Source organism: Cucurbita maxima, unplaced genomic scaffold (genome assembly GCF_002738345.1).
Source record: "Cucurbita maxima cultivar Rimu unplaced genomic scaffold, Cmax_1.0 Cma_Scf00014, whole genome shotgun sequence".
Classification (NCBI taxonomy): Eukaryota; Viridiplantae; Streptophyta; class Magnoliopsida; order Cucurbitales; family Cucurbitaceae; genus Cucurbita; species Cucurbita maxima.
In genome coordinates, this window is record NW_019272030.1 from 4,073,338 (window position 1) to 4,092,931 (window position 19,594).

The 19,594-nt window shown below is 37.9% G+C and overlaps 1 protein-coding gene across 2 annotated transcripts in view; it reads left to right on the forward strand.

Moving 5' to 3' along the window:
• The first annotated feature begins 105 nt into the window (after positions 1–105).
• Positions 106–19,594, forward strand: part of LOC111489419 (auxin transport protein BIG-like) — a 24,177-nt gene continuing 4,688 nt past the window's right edge. The window contains exons 1-11 of one of the 2 annotated variants that reach the window (XM_023137608.1): positions 106–479; positions 919–1,025; positions 3,010–3,178; positions 3,270–9,370; positions 11,183–11,800; positions 11,876–12,056; positions 13,142–13,376; positions 13,462–18,015; positions 18,092–18,314; positions 18,568–18,960; positions 19,152–19,295. In XM_023137608.1, coding sequence (XP_022993376.1) covers positions 194–479; positions 919–1,025; positions 3,010–3,178; positions 3,270–9,370; positions 11,183–11,800; positions 11,876–12,056; positions 13,142–13,376; positions 13,462–18,015; positions 18,092–18,314; positions 18,568–18,960; positions 19,152–19,295 — 13,011 coding nt within the window. In that variant the 5' untranslated portion in view covers positions 106–193. The remainder of the gene's footprint in view (positions 480–918; positions 1,026–3,009; positions 3,179–3,269; positions 9,371–11,182; positions 11,801–11,875; positions 12,057–13,141; positions 13,377–13,461; positions 18,016–18,091; positions 18,315–18,567; positions 18,961–19,151; positions 19,296–19,594) is intronic. The other variant, XM_023137609.1, reaches the window with a different exon arrangement.

The following is a 19,594-nucleotide window of genomic DNA, read 5'->3' on the forward strand; positions in this document are numbered from 1 at the left end:
GAGAGTAATTGAAAAAGCTATTTATAAAATTAATAATAAAGAAAAAATTATTCTCACAAAACACCTCTGGGATATTACTATTTATAATTAAAACACATAAATTCGCTTCTTCTTTCTCCTCTATTCTTCTTTCTTTCTTCTTCTCCTCCAAGTTTTCAGTTCTGATCGTCCTGGCCTTTGGGCGCCACTGCTCATGGCGGAGCAGAGTCTCGTCAAGCTCATAGACACTATATTCCTTGACGATTCCAGCAGCAGTGCCAATACCAAGAAGCCTTTTTCTTCATCCGATCTCCTCCAGCTTCTTCGCTCCGATGATTCTTCGTTCAAACTCGGCCTTCGTCAATTCTATTCGATTCTCAAGGCCGGCCTTCGGGACCTTGGTGACGGGAAGCTTGCTTTTCAGTCGTGGAATGATTCTCAGATCCAAGCTGTTTGTTCAATTGCTCATGCAATTGCTTCTGCTTCTCGAGCCCTGACCGGTACGCTTTGCTTCACTCCCGAGCTTTTTTCGATTCAGAAATGTGTTTTTCGGTATCTGTTTTCTTGTTGTCGCGTTTTTTTTTTCTCTTTTTCTTTTCATTTTTTAAAATTTGGATTACTCGTGCAATTTTATTAAACGTAATGTCTTGAAGATCTTGATCCTTTTAGGACTGGAAACTCATTTGGAATAGAATTTAAGTGCTTCTAACTCAACCATTTCTTTTTTTGTAAAAATACTAAAATTATGAATGCGTAAATTGTGTAAGCAATTTGCTGCTATTTGAGTTTCAAATTTTTTAAAAATAAATTGCGGCTTTGTTTCTTGACTCTCGGACTTTATCTTCTTGAATATTTCTTTATTTTCGCGGGAAATGGATTTCGGTTGGTGATATGGTATTCAATTGATGCATGTTGTCTTTGATGCATTTGCCTCGACAGTGGATCAAGCTGAAGCTATAGTTGTTGCGGTTATTAAAAAGTCACTCGAGTTGGTTTTCTGTTACTTGGAGAAATCAGAGTTTAAGTGCGATGACTTTGGTATTCAGGTTTGTTGCTTCTTGGTAGTGTCTAAATTATGTGGGAGGGATGGGCTCGTCATTGCTTTCTTTTACTCACCTCACATGAGTTCTGTAGGATACCTGTCTCCCTCTATGGAAGTACATCTCGAGCCACGATTTGTTTGTGCTTTAATGTTTCTCAAGTCGAATTTGCTTCTTATTTTTGGCCTTCTGCATTCGTTATTTACTTTATATCACTTAATTTCATTTTCTTTTATTGCACTTCTTGTTCTTGTGTGTCAAATCTTCTTTTCATATCCTATTGGCTGAGTTTGTCTCACGTTTGACTGAGTCGGGATATTAAATGTTCCCCTGAATGTTATATTTATTACTCTTGTTGAAACTTGATATTTATTATATTATTAAGTCAAATTATAAAATTTGTTTTTGTTATTGTGTCTACTTAGTCTTGGACTTCAAATAGTACATACCGAGATTTAAATTATGCTTATTCTGAGTCCCTATCAGTAATACTAGTTGACGAAGTGTTTGTGTCACTCCGTTTGGTAAATTTTGGAGAAGGTGGTCCGATTTGACATGTGGTTGGACTATTACAAAAGAGTGGTTATATACAAGAATTGGTCGTTGGGTTAGACGATTCGGTTTGATGGGTTAAAATTAAGACCAAGTGCAATAGCATCAAACTCACTGCCTGTTTACTACCTCGTGAAAATTTTATCTTGTTGGATTGTCACGTTAGCATTTGTCAGCTGGTGTTGACAACAAGGACTAAAAAGGACAAAGTTTAGGGATAGAATTAAAGCTTTTGAAGTTTCAGATATTTTCTTATTTTGAAATGCGTTTGTATTACATAGGCACAGTGTTCAAAGTACAATAGCGAAATTTACTATTCATAATCACCACCACTTTTTTTCTTCTTCTTAACATGCAAACGCACTAACCTCATTGGCATGAGAAACTTAAAAAGCAAGTTATTAGTTATGAAATTATGTAAAGATTCCTTTTTGCTGATAAGGTAGAAAGTAACGTTTTTATCATACAATTCCTAATTGTCTTAATAAAACTTTCTGTTTTTCGTAGAATATGCTATATTATTATCTCATTCAGCTGGCCTTTCTAGGGGGTATGGAAGGAAAAAACCATCTGTACGTGGATTGAAAACAGAAGCTGTTATTTATTTATTTATTTTTTGCTTGTAAGGTTTATAATTCCAAGGATTTCTAAGCAATGTGGACGTTGGAGTTTATTTTGAGTAGAAGCATTTGAACGGTGGAAGCTGATACAAATGGTTTGATTTAATTAATGGAATTGTTAAAAGTTGCTTTGTTTAGCTATAAAGTATTATATTTTTAACACTAAAACCATCCATGAATATAGAATTATATCATTATAAAATTACAGAAGTTAAAAAACAAATTTTACAAAAGAATGAGAGAAAGAGGGGAATATGAAAATAAAGAGAGTGAGACAATATAGGTATAAAGAAAGGGAAAAAAATGAGAGGAAAAAATATTATGTAATAGAGAAAAATGCTGGAAAAAGTATTTTAATAGCTATTTTTGAGGTTTAAATATGAGCTAATCTTACTTTAAAAAAGTTGGTTGATGTACCTTGGCAATGAGCTTGTGACTTGAATACAGAAAGATGGTGTCAAGTTTGAGATGATGTAGAGGTATGAAGTTTGAGATGATGTAGTAATAGTTAAACATTATTGTTTCTTTTATTTTATTTTTCTAGTAACAATTTTGTTTCTATCACAATCAACATTTTGTTGATATTTTCATGACATTGTGCACAAGTATTAACCCTCATTTTGATATTAACCATCTTGATTTATGGAAGTTTACTTCATATTCATTCTTGTGCATTAATTTTAAGATTTATATTACCAGCAAGCAAATTTCTTATTTTGAGTGTTTGTTTTTTATGTTTCCATTCTTTTTCTATTTCAACTTTCATGTATATACATTGTTTTTGTATTATATAAACTACCCTTTGGCATCTTCTGCAGAATAATATGTTACTGATTATGGAGACAATTTTGGTTGATGGGATGGATAAAGTATCCGACTGTGCACAGCTTTACGCCAAGAAAGGTCTTATAGAGTTGTTGAAATTTACTGGTGCAGACTGTGATGTTTCTAAAGAGTTCGATAATCAAATTGAATGTGGATTTGCAGGTATCTGTTAAATTTAAATGACTTTTTGAACATGCCTTATGCATTAATATTAGTTTTTCCTCAAAGTTTGTTTTTCTTGTATAACATTTAGAAGGAGTCTGTTGCTCCAGAGAAGAAAAGCAGGTAGGAAGGCTTTTAATGACAATAGCTGCTGAATGCGTGCAAGCTGATCAGCTGACCACTGAATCTGGATTCAGTGAACCGACATTCCTTGAAGACACAAACAAGTTGATTCTCCTTTGCCAACATTGGGCGATCATGCATTTGGCATGCATCCAACGTTTGATTTTGATCTGTAAAGAATTGGTAATACTCCAAGATGTGCTTGATGAGAAGACAGGAAGTACAAGTTTTCGGAAGAGACTTTCATGTAGTTTGAGGATATTAAAGCTTCTTACGGAACTCTCAAAGAAATTTCCGTGGATTGAATATGATGCTAAACTGATGCAGGCATTTGCACTGTTTGCCAACTCATTGCCTTGCTTGTTTGGACTATGTTTTGAGTTTGCAAATAGTCATGCTATAGTCGAGGGTAGTTTTGAGAACACCATTTTGTTACTCCTGGAAGAATATTTGGAGCTAGTGAAGGTTGTATTTCGCAACAGCTATGTTTGTGTGAACATCCAAACATGTATAGTGGCTTCCATATTGGATAATCTGAGTTCCTCTGTTTGGCGGCATGATGCATCTATTGCAAACCTGAAGCCTCCCCTGGTTTACTTTCCTCGGAGTGTTATGGTCATACTTAAACTCATACAAGATCTTAAGGGGCATAAATATCATGCTTTCAGTTTTAATGATCTTGAAATGCATCACACGAGCACTCTTGCTAATTTATCAGTGGAAATACCTAAATGCCATGCTCGTTTGGAGATTGTTCCTTTGCAAAAGAATTATACAGTAGAAGAAATTTTGAGAATGATATTCCCTCCGTCAAAACAATGGATGGATGATTTGATGCATCTCCTCTTCTTTCTTTATTCTGAAGGAGTGAGATTAAGACCAAAAATAGAGCGATCGTTATCCAGTTGCATGAAGAGCAGTAGCACGGTTGAACAAGAAACTTCTGTTTGTCATGAAGATGAAGCACTATTTGGGGACCTCTTCTCTGAGAGTGGCCGCTCTGTTGGATCTGTAGATGGATATGATTTACATCATCTTGCTGTCAATTCTACCTCTAGCTTTTGCAATCTGCTTCTCCAAGCTGCTAAAGAACTACTGAGCTTTATCAAGCAATGCATCTTTTCTCCTGAATGGAGTGCATCTGTTTTTGATGATGGTTGCAATAAACTTGATCAGAATCATATTGATATATTGATTTCCTTACTTAACTGTGAGGGATTCTGTTCTGATGACCGATCTTCTACTAGTTGTGTACCTGCACATGATGAGAAGAAATCTGACCACATCCATGAAATTTGTTACAGGTTATTGCATGGTCTTCTCACACGTCATGCATTGCCAGATTATCTTGAAGAGTACCTTGTGAAGAAAATTTTGAATGCTGAAAATGGAAACGTTGTTTACAATGATCAGACCCTAAGCTTACTGGCGAACACCCTTTTCTGTAGAACTGGTGCTGCTGGGACACAATTGAGGACCCAAATATACAGGCAATTTGTGGAATTTATCGCTGAGAAGGCCAAAACTATTTCCTTAAGTAATTCCAGCCTCCAGGAATTTATTGGGACTCTTCCCTCTGTCTTTCATATTGAAATTTTTCTTGTGGCATTTCACTTATCTTCTGAAGAAGAAAAAAGAGAAATTTCGAGCTTAATTTTTTCTTCCATTAGGACGATCGATGCTCCGTCCACATTTTCTAACAGTACAGAATTGTCAATGTGGGGTTTATTAGTTTCAAGGTTGATCATAGTACTTCGCTACGTTATTTTTCACCCTCATACATGTTCCTCTTCGTTGCTTTTTGATTTTCGATCTAAGTTGATGGATGCTCCTGCATTTTCCTCTAGTTTGCCTTACACAGTGAATGATCATTTATCATCTTGGGGAGCAAATGTTGCTAAGAATATAATTGGTTCATCCATGGAATCCGAGCCCTTCTTTAATGGTTTGATCAACCAGTTGATTGATATTTCTTCATTTCCTGCTTCACTACGGCAGCATGATTTGGCAATCGAATGTCCATGGTTCAATCCCGGTGAGATCTTTTCTACATTCTCATGGATTTTGGGGTTCTGGAATGGTAAACAAGCTGTTACGGTTGAAGACCTGATCATTGAAAGATATATTTTTGTTCTCTGTTGGGATTTTCCTTATGGGAATGCTTTGTCACATGGAGGCTCGTTATGGAGCGACCCAGAGACTCTGGACATTTCTAATACCACATGCTTCTTCTACTTCAGTTATTTACTTCTAGATCGTAGTGATATTATTGGCGAGAGCATGAAGTTTCCTCAAGTTGTGATTGGTTTGCTTCGGCGTTTGCATGGTGGGAGTATCTTGGAGGACTTCAAAGCTTTGGGCTGGAATTTTTTAAGAAACGGAGCATGGCTATCTCTGATTCTTTCCTTCCTCAGCGTTGGGATATTGAGATACTGCAGTAATAATACGATTCCTACAGTGGGTTCTTTCTTGACAGATATTGCTGTTACAGATATTGAGCAGGCCAATTTAGCGGGAAGTTTAATTTCCTCGGTGATTACCGATTGCCAAGTTTCAATTTTAATCAGGGAGTTGTCATCTGTATTGAGCATGTATTTACAAGTTTATCAGAAAGCTTTTGTTGCCACTCTTAGTGGTACTAATGATCATGCTTCTGAGTTTTCCCCTCTCTTGCTCTTTAAACATTCTGAATTTGATAGATGTGTCCAGAACAAGGCCCTTGAGAACTATGGGACAACATCTTGCGTATTGGAGTCTGTTTTTAAGCTCATGTCTAGGTTGGACGAAATAGTTGACAAAAGAGCCCTTGGGTTCTTATCAAGGGCCTCTTGGGAATCGATGTTTCACGGTTTTCCCTCCCATTTGGAAACTTCCAGTGGAATTCTACTTTCTTGTGTCCTTAGCATAGGAAGGATTATTTCTGTTTTAGCTGGGCTGCTGGGGATAGTAGATGTTAAACGTAATATCATTTTGGAGACTGAGGTGACTCATGGGATTCTTGATGCAGTAATGACTATAAAATTTGACAAAACCTTTGAAAAAGTTCATGGGCTATGTGAAGGTATATATCAGAGTTTGAGTGTGGAATTGGAAGGATGTGCTTATGGGGTTCTGTTTCTGTTGAAACAGCTTGAGGGGTACTTAAGACACATTAATATGAGTGGGGCAAGTGATAGCACTATTCATGAATGGGTAATTGTTAAGGCTACAGATATCATTGACAGCCTCCGTAAAGATGTTTCAATGTCTTCCGTTTTCCAATTTTATTATGGTGCTGAAGTTGTACCAGAGCAGGTTAGGGAGTTTTATGGATCTCAACATGGTAATTTGTTGGTTCTTCTGGACTCCTTAGACAACTGTTGCTCTGAATTAGTTAACTTGAAGGTTCTTGGTTTCTTTGTGGAACTCTTGTCTGGAGAGCCATGCCCCAAGCTTAAACTGGAAATACAAAATAAATTCCTTAGTATGGATTTGCATGGCCTGTCGAAATGGTTGGAGAAGAGGATTTTGGGTTCAGTGGCCAAGGATTCAAGCGGAGTCAATGTGAAAGGATCTTCTATTTCTCTTAGAGAATCATCCATGAATTTTGTATTTTGTCTCATATCATCACCCTCAGAACCTCTGGCACTTCAACTGCAGAGTCACATCTTTGAGGCTGCACTTGTATCCCTTGACCTGGCATTTTTGCGATTTGATATCAGTGTTGCTAATTCCTATTTCCATTTTGTTGTTCAGCTATTGAAAGGGGAGAAATCAATGAAACTACTTTTGGAGAGGATTCTCATATTGATGGAAAAATTGGCTAGCGATGAGCGCCTGCTTCCAGGGCTGAAGTACCTCTTTAGTTTTCTTGAAATGATCTTGATTGAGAGTGGATCTGGAAAGAATGTTTTTGAGAGACCCTCCGGCAAACCCCTATCGAGGTATGCACCTGAAATTGGACCTCTTTCTTCCAAGTCAGTGGGGCCTAGGAAGAATTCGGAGACATTGGTTCTTTCTTCCAATCAAGAAGACGGGCCTGCATCTTTTGAATGTGATGCAACTTCTGGTGAGGAAGATGAGGATGATGGAACTTCCGATGGTGAGATAGCTAGTCTAGACAAGGATGAGGATGAGGACACAAACAGTGAAAGGGCACTTGCTTCAAAAGTCTGCACATTTACTTCCAGTGGCAGCAATTTCATGGAACAACACTGGTACTTTTGTTATACATGTGATCTGACTGTCTCGAAGGGATGTTGTTCTGTGTGTGCAAAAGTCTGTCATCGTGCTCATCGTGTTGTTTATTCCCGGTCTAGTCGCTTCTTTTGTGACTGTGGTGCTGGGGGTGTTAGGGGCAGCAGTTGCCAATGTTTAAAGCCTCGCAAGTTTACTGGACATGGCAGTACCCCCGTACGTGGTGCCAATAACTTTCAGTGCTTCCTGCCTTTCTGTGAGGAGGGAGATCAACTTCCTGAAAGTGAATCTGATATGGAAGATGATGTGGTTTCAGACACAGATAAGTGCCTCAAACCCGCTGTTCCTAGGGAGCTTCTTGATGGAGTTTCTGTTTTACTTGAGAAACTGGATGTTGAAGGAAGGATGCTTGAACTTTGCTCGTGTTTATTGCCTTCTATTACTAACCAAAGGGATCCAGACCTTTCAAAGGACAAGAAAATTATTCTGGGTAAAGACAAGGTGCTTTCATATGGGCTTGATCTCTTGCAATTGAAAAAGGCATATAAAGGGGGGTCCTTGGATCTTAAGATTAAGGCAGAATATGCAAATGCAAAGGAGCTCAAATCACATCTAGCCAGTGGATCTCTTGTGAAATCTTTACTCAGTGTCAGCATCAGAGGTCGTCTTGCTGTTGGTGAAGGTGATAAAGTGTCTATTTTTGATGTTAGGCAGTTAATAGAACAGGCCACAGTTGCACCCATGACGGCAGACAAGACTAATGTTAAGCCACTTTCTAAAAACGTTGTTCGTTTTGAAATTGTACACCTTGCTTTTAATCCCACAACAGAGAACTATCTTGCTGTGGCAGGCTTTGAAGATTTCCAAGTCTTGACTTTGAACCACCGTGGTGAAGTTGTCGACCGTCTTGCCATTGAACTAGCTCTGCAAGGTGCTCATATTAAGCGAATGGAATGGGTTCCAGGGTCTCAAGTCCAACTAATGGTGGTTACAAACAAGTTTGTGAAAATATATGATCTTTCCCTGGATAATATTAGTCCTATGCACTACTTCACGTTTCCAGATGACATGGTAGTTGATGCTACACTGTTCACAGCTTCACAGGGAAGGATGTTTCTTATTGTTCTTTCAGAAAATGGAAGGATATTCAGATTTGAGCTGTCAGTGCTGGGAAATGTTGGAGCTACACTCTTGAAGGAGACCATTCACATTCAGGGCAGAGAAATGAGTGCAAAGGGATTGTCACTGTACTTTTCTTCATGTTACAAATTATTATTTGTTGCATATGCCGATGGCACCACATTGGTTGGTCAGTTAAGCCCTGATGCAACAAAATTGTCTGAGATATCAGTTATATACGAAGAGGATCAAGACAGAAAACTCCGGCCTGCTGGATTATACCGTTGGAAGGAGTTATTTGCTGGCAGTGGGTTATTTGTTTGCTTTTCAAGTGTCAAATCAAATTCTGCTTTGACTGTATCTATGGGGGCTCATGAGATTTATGCGCAAAACTTGAGACATGCAGGAGGTTCATCTTTTCCATTAGTTGGCATAACTGCATATAAGCCTTTGTCAAAAGATAAAATACATTGTCTTCTACTACATGATGATGGCAGTCTTCAAATATACACGCACACCACAGTTGGAGTGGATGCTAGTGCAAACGCTACTGCAGAAAAAATCAAGAAGTTGGGTTCTGGCATTCTCAATAACAAGGTTTATGCCAGTGCAAATCCAGAATTCCCGCTTGATTTTTTTGAGAAGACTGTTTGCATCACCGCAGATGTGAGATTGGGAGGAGATGCTATTAGAAATGGTGATTCTGAAGGAGCCAAACAAAGTTTGGCATCCGAGGATGGTTTCCTCGAGAGTCCCAGCTCTTCAGATTTCAAGGTATTGTTTCCTTGCACACAAGTGTGCATTTCAATGCCTACTTGGTTATTTTAAATCTAAATCAACGAAACATAGAACAGGATTACGCGTTTTTGCTGTTGCTATGATTTCTTATTTTATCTTTTTATAACCATTTGGGATGAAATTTCTTTCAGATGAGATGATTTCTTATTTTATCTTTTTATAACCATTTGGGATGAAATTTCTTTCAGATGAGATAATTACTTCCCTAGAAACACGAACAATACTTTCCTAGAAGCACCTCCTTTTTCACAGTCATATGGCTTCTTGGATTTGAGCATCTATCTTCTTGGAGTTTGGATGGTTACCTTTCCCCATAACACAAATAGCTCGCTTTTCTTTCTCCTGGGAGGTTACCTCATCTGTTTGAAATGCAAGCTAAAGTCCATTGGCTCAACTTTTCTTGAGCGTTCCTTTGAAATTTGGATTTATGAAAGGTTTTTTCTTGACGAAAATCTCTATTGTTTCAGATCAAATGACTTCTATCTCTGTTTCTTGGTTTAGCTCCATTTTATATAATTTATATTTCAACTTCTCTGGGTTGGTTCTTGATGTTCCGGATTTTAATCAGTCTGTCCTAGGAACCTTAATGATCAAGAAGCTGAACCTTAATTCTTCAAACTTGTCATTGGCTGCTCTACAGATACCAACACATCCTAAAAAATTTACAACGGATTCATGGTGCAGATGAGCAATATGGCAAAGAAAGAAACAGTGTTGGTTCCTGGTGGCTTGATTGTCAAGAGCTCAGGGATTAACTGAGAGATGAAATACCCTAACCAATTGCAAACAAATGAGATGGCCCTTGAATTGATAACCTACGCAAAGTAGATGTCCAGGGTTATGCATTGCCCTCTTTTACCCTACTCATGATAGTTTTTCCTTTGCTCCTTGGTCCCTTTTAGCAACGCCAACTAGGATTTATGTGGATAGAATAAAAGTGAAACGTACAAAGGTAGGATGGATAGAATAAAAGTGAAACGTACAAAGGTAGGATGGATAGAATAAAAGTGAAACGTACATATTGTATCCATTGGTCCCTTTTATGTGTAAAGTAGTTGCTAAATAGACAGTACTTGTAATCTTTGGTATTTTTGCTTGGGACCATTGCGAAGTATCAGTATGAAATTGAGGTCCTGAAATGCTTGGTAATGTTATAAAATTCACCACAGGTTAAAATTGACAGTTAACTGATTAGTTATTAAGAATAATATTTATTATATAGTTTTGTCATCTATAATTAGGTGTATTTCTGGGTTGGCTAGGCTGGATTGAAGGGGTTTCTTAAATCAACCGGAGTTTTTGGGTTAAGTCAGTTGACTATTTAACCACCTCAAATAACCTACGTTTGTACCTCAACACAATCCAACCTATACATTAAGTTGGATAATCTTCACCAATAACATGTCAGCTTATTAGTTTTGCTTACAATAATTAAAAACTACTAAACAGTGCTTTGAAAGCTAGTTTCACCCTGATTGTGGGAAGTCTAGGAAGCATTGATATTTCAATTTGAATTTTATGTTTGGGAGGCTTGAACTCTACTGATAGATTGCAAAGAAAGTCTCTTACTGTGGTTTAGTCCATTGGTCTATGAAATACGTTTATAGAAATGTGTTAATACTTTTTCTGAACCATACATCATTTCCTCATGTGAGAACATGTCAAGTTCACGAGAAATTGGTTTGTATTTTTAGCTGCATAATAGCACAACAGGATGGATTTTTGTAAATTAATAATTCTCTTTGATTGAATCCTTCTCTAACCATAAACTGTTCTTTACCTACTCAGATCACTGTCTCTAATTCCAACCCCGATATTGTTATGGTTGGATTCCGCATCCATGTTGGTAATATGTCTGCTAACCATATACCTTCAGAGATATCTATATTCCAGAGAGTCATAAAGTTAGACGAGGGCATGCGATCATGGTATGATATACCATTTACTGTTGGTGAGTCTCTCCTTGCTGATGAAGAATTTACTATAACTGTTGGGCCAGCATTCAATGGTACTGCACTTCCTAGGATAGACTCTCTTGAAGTGTATGGTCGAGCAAAAGATGAATTTGGTTGGAAAGAAAAATTGGATGCTATTCTGGACATGGAGGCACGTGCACTTGGTTCCAATTCCTTGGTTGCCAAATCTGGAAAAAAGAGGCGATCCATTCAATGTGCTCCTATTCAACAGCAGGTGTTAGCAGATGGTCTGAAGGTCTTGTCTAGTTATTATTTGCTTCGTAGATCACAAGGATGCCCAAAACTTGATGATGTGAATCAGGAGCTGGATAAACTGAAGTGCAAGCAATTATTAGAAACAATATATGAAAGTGATCGGGAGCCCTTGTTGCAGTCTGCTGCTTGTCGTGTCCTGCAAGCTATCTTCCCAAAAAAAGAGATATACTACCAAGTAATAGTTTAAATGGAAATTTTACTTGTATTGAGATAATTATTTTGAACTTAAAATTTTTCCCCTCATAATCAGGTGAAGGACACCATGCGTCTGACTGGTGTGGTGAAATCAGCATCACTGCTTTCCTCTAGGCTTGGAGTTGGAGATGCTGCAGCAGGATGGATTATTGAAGAATTTACATCTCAAATGCATGCAGTTTCTAAGATTTCCCTGCATCGTAGATCTAATTTGGCTTGTTTTCTGGAAAGAAACGGTATTTATACTTTATTTTTTGGCTCAAATTTTTTTATAATCTAAACTCTATCGTGAAAATTTGAGGTCTAGGAACTTTCTTTAACATTTCATGTCAATGGTCAGCCAAAGTGGGCTGTGAAGTGAGATGGATTACAGTCTAGATTATTATTATCTACTTAAAATCAAACTAAACCAAAAACCTTGGATGGGAGTGATTTTGTTCACTTTATTATAGGTCTCTTTGCTTTGTTTTTCTTATGAAAAACAATTTCATTGGTGTATGAAACTTGTAAAATGGACGAATAATTCATGATGATTACAAAAGGTTTTCCCAATTAGAAGAAATGGAAGCGTAGCCATATAAAGCAAAGACATTTGACAATTTACGAGAAATTGAATAATAAATACAAAGATTTGAACACTTCAAAGGTTTGCCCTTTGTCCAAAAAAAGAAAAAAAAAAAAACATTTGATTTCTCTCTTTCTCAATAACCCAAAGTAAGGCCTTCTTGGTGTATACTCTTTGGTCACCTTGCTTTGTGATAAATCAGTCAAGAAACTCTACTATTCTTATTGTTGTGTAAGAGCAAATAATACCATGGCAGTCATCGATATCATTTTCTGTATTATCCTCTGATTTTTGCCTACTTATCCATCTTATGTGAATCTATAGTTTCAATATATAAACTGGCATTGTTTTTTGAATGTTCAAATGTGTCTAGATTCTATTGGAATGATCTTTATTTTGTTATCACATATTTTAGTTTGTCTTGCCTGTTGGGTTGAACTGATAGATGGCCAGTTTAGCCTCAAATTTATACCCAAGAAAGGGGTTAACTGATCAGTTGTATCATGATGCTGCAATTCTTTGCTCCATACTGCCAACCATGTTCAACCAGCATCATGTCTATTCCCGGACTTTAAATTATTGTCCTTCTTCAAACATGGTGCCTCCACTGCATTTTCCTTTGAAAATATTGTAAAGTAGATGGATAATTTATGTGCGTTGTTAAATTGTTCTGTAGGCCCTCGATTAGAGAAGCAAGTAGAATGTTTGTCGTGTATATTTTTTATGGTCGCCTTATAATTAGAATTACTAATGTAGGTTCTCAAGTGGTGGATGGACTCATGCAAATCCTGTGGGGAATTTTGGACTTGGAGCAGCCCAACACTCAGACTTTGAACAACATTGTTATTTCCTCTGTTGAACTTATTTATTGTTATGCTGAGTGCCTGGCATTGCATGGTCCAGACACTGGCAGACACTCTGTTGCACCTGCTGTTGTGCTATTTAAGAAACTTCTGTTTTCCTCTAGTGAGGCTGTTCAGACTTCAAGCAGGTTTTGTTTCTTCAATTTTATTCTTATTCTGAAGTTCTATTCTAAGGTATTTACTTAAGATTCTATCCTTCCCTTTTCTTTTCAGCCTGGCTATATCTTCAAGATTGCTACAGGTCCCGTTTCCAAAGCAAACAATGTTAGCTACTGATGATGGTGCTGATATTCCATTGTCTGCGCCTACATCCACTGAAACAACTGGTACCCATCCACAGGTCATGATTGAAGAAGATTCTATCACTTCTTCTGTTCAATATTGTTGTGATGGTTGCTCTACAGTTCCTATACTGAGGCGACGATGGCATTGTACCATTTGCCCTGATTTTGATTTATGTGAATCATGTTATGAGGTACTTGATGCAGACAGGCTTCCTTCACCACATTCTAGAGATCATCCTATGACTGCCATCCCAATTGAAGTGGAATCGTTAGGAGATGGAAATGAATATCACTTTTCCACAGAAGATATCAATGATTCAAGCTCAACATCATTAAGATCAGATATTAGCGTGAAGAATCCGGTGTCATCAATTCATGTTTTGGGGCCAGCTGATTCTGGGGATTTTTCTGCCTCAGTGACAGATCCAGTTTCAATATCAGCTTCTAAACAAACTGTTAATTCCTTGCTTCTCTCTGAGCTCCTCGAACAGTTAAAAGGATGGATGGAGACAACATCAGGTGTTCAGGCTGTTCCTATTATGCAGCTTTTCTACAGGTTATCCTCCACTATGGGCGGACCTTTTATGAACAGCTTGAAATCTGAAAACTTGGACTTGGAAAGACTAATTAAATGGTTTTTGGATGAGATTAATCTCAACAAACCCTTTGAAGCAAAAACCCGTACTTCTTTTGGGGAAGTTGCAATCCTTGTTTTCATGTTCTTCACCCTGATGCTAAGAAACTGGCACCAGCCTGGTAGTGATGGTCCAGGTGCCAAGCCTAGTACTACTGCAGATACGCATGACAAGAATTCAACCCAGGTTGCACCATCTACTTCAGTGACTGCACAATCTTCAGTGGATGATCAAGGAAAAAATGACTTTACTTCGCAACTACTTCGTGCTTGTGGTTCTATTAGGCAACAATCTTTTGTAAATTATCTTATGGATGTGCTGCAGCAGCTAGTTCATGTCTTCAAGTCATCCTCAATTGATTATGACAATGGACATGGTTTTACTAATGGTTCTGGATGTGGAGCTCTGCTAACAGTTCGTAAGGATCTCCCTGCTGGCAATTTTTCTCCATTCTTTTCAGATTCTTACGCGAAAGCACACCGGACAGATCTTTTTGTAGACTATCACAGGCTCTTGTTAGAAAATGCTTTTCGTCTTGTTTATACATTGGTTCGACCAGAAAAATATGACAAGACATTGGAGAAGGAGAAGGCTTTTAAGATTTATAGCAGCAAGGATTTGAAGTTGGATGCCTATCAAGATGTTCTTTGCAGTTATATTAACAACCCCAATACTAGCTTTGTTAGAAGATATGCGAGAAGGCTTTTCCTCCACATTTGCGGCAGCAAAAGTCACTATTACAGTATTCGAGACTCTTGGCAGTTTTCAACTGAAGAAAAAAAACTTTTCAAATACATAAACAAGGTTGGTGGTTTTCAAATTCCAATGTCATATGAGAGAAGCGTAAAGATAGTGAAATGCCTAACAACCATGGCTGAAGTAGCTGCTGCAAGGCCTCGAAATTGGCAGAAATATTCTTTACGGCATGGAGATGTACTGCCATTTTTGCTGAATGGTGTTTTCTATTTCGGAGAAGAGTCTGTTATTCAGACTCTCAAACTTTTGAATCTCGCCTTTTATACTGGAAAGGATATTGGCCATTCTGTACAAAAATCTGAAGCAGGAGATACTGGGACAAGTACAAATAAATCTGGCACACAAACTGTGGATTCAAGAAAGAAAAGAAAAGGTGAAGATGGAAATGATTCTGCATTGGAGAAATCCTATTTGGATATGGAGGCCATGGTGAATATCTTTTTCGAAAAGGGTAACAATGTCTTGAGCCATTTCATTGATTGCTTTCTTCTCGAATGGAATTCAAGCTCTATCCGGGCAGAGGCCAAAGGTGTTGTTTGTGGTGTTTGGCATCATGGAAAGCAGACATTTAAAGAAACTCTATTGATGGCTCTCTTGCAAAAGGTTAAAACCCTTCCTATGTATGGTCTGAACATTGCTGAATATACAGAACTGGTCACATGGTTGCTGGGAAAAGTTCCTGATGTTGTTTCTAAGCAACAGAGTTCTGAACTTCTGGACAGATGCTTGACCTCTGATGTAATTCGATCAATTTATCAAACACTTCACTCTCAAAATGAGCTGTTAGCTAATCATCCAAATTCACGCATGTACAATACTTTAAGTGGTTTAGTTGAGTTTGATGGTTACTATCTAGAGAGTGAACCTTGTGCCGCTTGCAGTTCTCCTGAGGTGCCTTACAGCAGGATGAAACTTGAGAGTCTTAAATCTGAAACAAAATTTACTGACAACCGCATCATTGTCAAATGTACAGGGAGTTACACAATTCAAACTGTTATAATGAACGTTCACGATGCTCGGAAGTCCAAATCTGTGAAAGTTTTGAACCTGTACTACAATAATCGGCCTGTGGCTGACTTATCGGAGTTGAAAAATAATTGGTCTTTGTGGAAACGTGCTAAAAGTTGTCATCTTGCTTTCAATCAGACTGAACTAAAAGTAGAGTTCCCCATTCCAATCACTGCATGTAATTTCATGATTGAACTGGATTCTTTCTATGAAAATCTTCAGGCTTTGTCCCTTGAACCTTTGCAATGCCCTAGATGCAGTCGTCCAGTCACTGATAGGCATGGAATATGCAGCAATTGCCATGAAAATGCATATCAATGTAGGCAATGCCGGAACATAAATTATGAGAACCTTGACTCATTTTTGTGCAACGAGTGTGGATACAGCAAGTATGGAAGATTTGAATTTAATTTTATGGCAAAACCAAGTTTTACATTCGATAATATGGAGAACGACGAAGATATGAAGAGAGGTCTTGCTGCAATAGAATCTGAATCAGAAAATGCTCACAGGAGATATCAGCAGCTCTTAGGCTACAAGAAACCCCTGCTAAAAATTGTTTCAAGCATTGGTGAGAATGAAATGGACTCGCAACAGAAGGATTCTGTTCAGCAAATGATGGTCTCACTTCCAGGACCATCATGCAAGATTAACCGTAAAATTGCTCTCCTTGGGGTTTTATATGGTGAAAAATGCAAAGCAGCCTTTGATTCTGTCAGTAAAAGTGTCCAGACACTTCAAGGTCTTCGTCGGGCTTTAATGACGTATTTGCACCAGAAACATACTGATGATGGGTTTCCGGCTTCAAGATTTGTGATTTCTAGATCTCCTAATAACTGCTATGGTTGTGCGACTACATTTGTCACTCAATGTCTTGAGATATTGCAGGTGTTATCAAAGCATCGGAGTTCAAAGAAGCAACTTGTTAACCTGGGTATACTATCTGAGCTGTTTGAGAATAATATTCATCAAGGGCCCAAAACTGCTCGAATACAAGCTAGGGCTGTTCTTTGTTCTTTCTCTGAGAGTGATGTAAATGCAGTGAGTGGGCTGAACGACCTAATCCAAAAGAAAGTCATGTACTGCCTTGAGCACCATCGTTCTATGGACATTGCATTGGCAACTCGGGAGGAGTTATCACTGCTCTCTGAAGTCTGTTCTTTGGCTGATGAATTCTGGGAAGCTAGATTGCGAGTTGTTTTCCAGCTGTTATTTTCATCCATTAAGTCAGGTGCCAAACATCCAGCAATTGCTGAGCACATCATTCTTCCATGTCTGAGGATCATATCTCAAGCCTGTACTCCTCCTAAATCTGATACTGTAGACAAGGAGCAGAGGATGGCAAAATTGACATCTGTTTCACAAAATAAGGATGAAAATTCTAAAAAGATATCTGGATCTTCTAGTGGACCTGTTAGTGGGAGTAAGTCTGCTTCTGAATCACTTGAACATAATTGGGATTCTTCTCATAGGACTCAGGATATTCAATTGCTGAGTTATGCAGAGTGGGAAAAGGGAGCATCATATCTTGACTTTGTTAGAAGGCAGTACAAAGTGTCTCAGGTGTTCAAAGGTACAGTTCAAAGACATCGGACACAAAAAGGCGATTATTTGTGCCTGAAGTATGCTCTTAAGTGGAAGCGGTTTGTATGTAGAAATGCTAAAAGTGACCTGTCAGCTTTTGAGCTAGGGTCATGGGTCACAGAACTTGTGCTATGTGCCTGTTCCCAGTCTATAAGATCAGAGATGTGTATGCTGATTAGTTTGCTTTGTGCTCAAAGTTCATCAAGACGATTTCGACTTTTGGATTTACTGGTGTCTCTGTTGCCAGCAACTCTTTCTGCTGGCGAGAGTGTTGCAGAATACTTTGAATTACTTTTCAAGATGGTAGATTCAGAAGACGCACGCTTGTTTTTGACTGTAAGAGGTTGCTTACGTACAATTTGCCAATTAATTTCCCAAGAAGTAAGCAATGTTGAGTCTCTGGAGAGAAGCCTTCACATTGATATTTCCCAGGGATTTATTCTTCACAAGCTCATAGAGCTCCTTGGGAAATTTCTAGAGATCCCTAACATTAGATCAAGGTTTAACTTCTTTCCTTAAGCATCTTCTTTTTAGACTACTTCTCTTTAAGCTTATATAATTTGATCTTATTGCTAGATTCATGCGGGATAATCTACTCTCTGAAGTTCTTGAGGCTCTCATCGTTATTCGTGGTTTGGTAGTACAGAAGACAAAATTGATTAGCGATTGTAATCAGCTTTTGAAAGATCTCTTGGATAGCCTTCTGCTGGAAAGCAATGAGAACAAGAGGCAATTTATTCGAGCCTGCATTTGTGGCTTGCAAATCCATGGAGCAGAAAGGAAAGGGCGGACTTGTTTGGTATGATTAATCTTGAAAACTAGTCAACCAATTAAGGCGCACTCCCTCATAGACTTCTGCTCCCTAGTAAATTTTTAATCTTACAGGAGTAAAATAAAAATATTAGTATCTTCTATGATTTATGCCATATATACTCTAGTAAAATATCCAGATATCACTTCCTAGAAATATGCCCTTACCCTTTTTAATTCATCTATTTTTCTGTTTGAAGTAGTACGTAGATTGGCAGCTTACTTTGAAATATTATGTGCAGTTTATTCTAGAGCAGCTCTGCAATTTGATCTCTCCCTCAAAACCTGAGCCAGTGTACCTCTTGGTTCTAAACAAGGCACACACGCAAGAAGAATTTATCAGGGGATCCATGACAAAGAATCCTTACTCCAGTGCTGAGATTGGTCCATTAATGCGTGATATCAAAAATAAAATTTGTCACCAATTGGATTTACTTGGTTTTCTTGAAGATGATTATGGCATGGAGTTGCTGGTTGCTGGAAATATAATTGCTCTTGATTTGAGTATAGCACTAGTCTATGAGCAAGTGTGGAAGAAGTCTAACCAGTCTTCAAGTGCCATATCTAATACTGGATTAATTTCTGCCACCGCTGCAAGAGACTCTTCTCCTATGACAGTGACTTACCGGCTTCAGGTTTGTTTAAATAATCCATGTCCAGTCTTTTTCGGATAATGTTTACCACCCCATGTTTCTTATCTCCTTACGATGGGATCCTTATATTTGAGTTTCATGTTGAAGAGTTCAATAAATATTGGTTAGAGAAATTTGTCGGTGAGTTCCCTAGTAATACCTCTAATTTTCTTGGGGGTGGATATTATACCCAGGGGCTAGATGGTGAAGCAACGGAACCTATGATTAAGGAATTGGAGGAGGACAGAGAGGAATCGCAAGATCCAGAGTTGGAATTTGCAATAGCAGGTGCAGTTCGTGAGTATGGAGGACTGGAAATTTTGTTGGCCATGATCCAGGTGTGTGTAGCAGACCTTTAATCATCTCCTTATTTTGTCTTCATACCTTGTTTATTGAGTCTTCTAGTTTAACCACAAAATGGTGGAGCGATGATTGTTTTAAAAATATATTTACTGTAGTTCTGTATTTTCACATTCTATTTTAGTCCGTAAATCACATATAATATAATATTTCAGCTTTCTTAATTTTTCATAAAACATCTAATAAAAACCTGGTCCAACCCTTCTTCTTTTTTTTTTTTTTTTTTTTTTTTTTTTTTTTTTTTTTTTTTTTTTTTTTTTTTTTTTTTTTTTTTTTT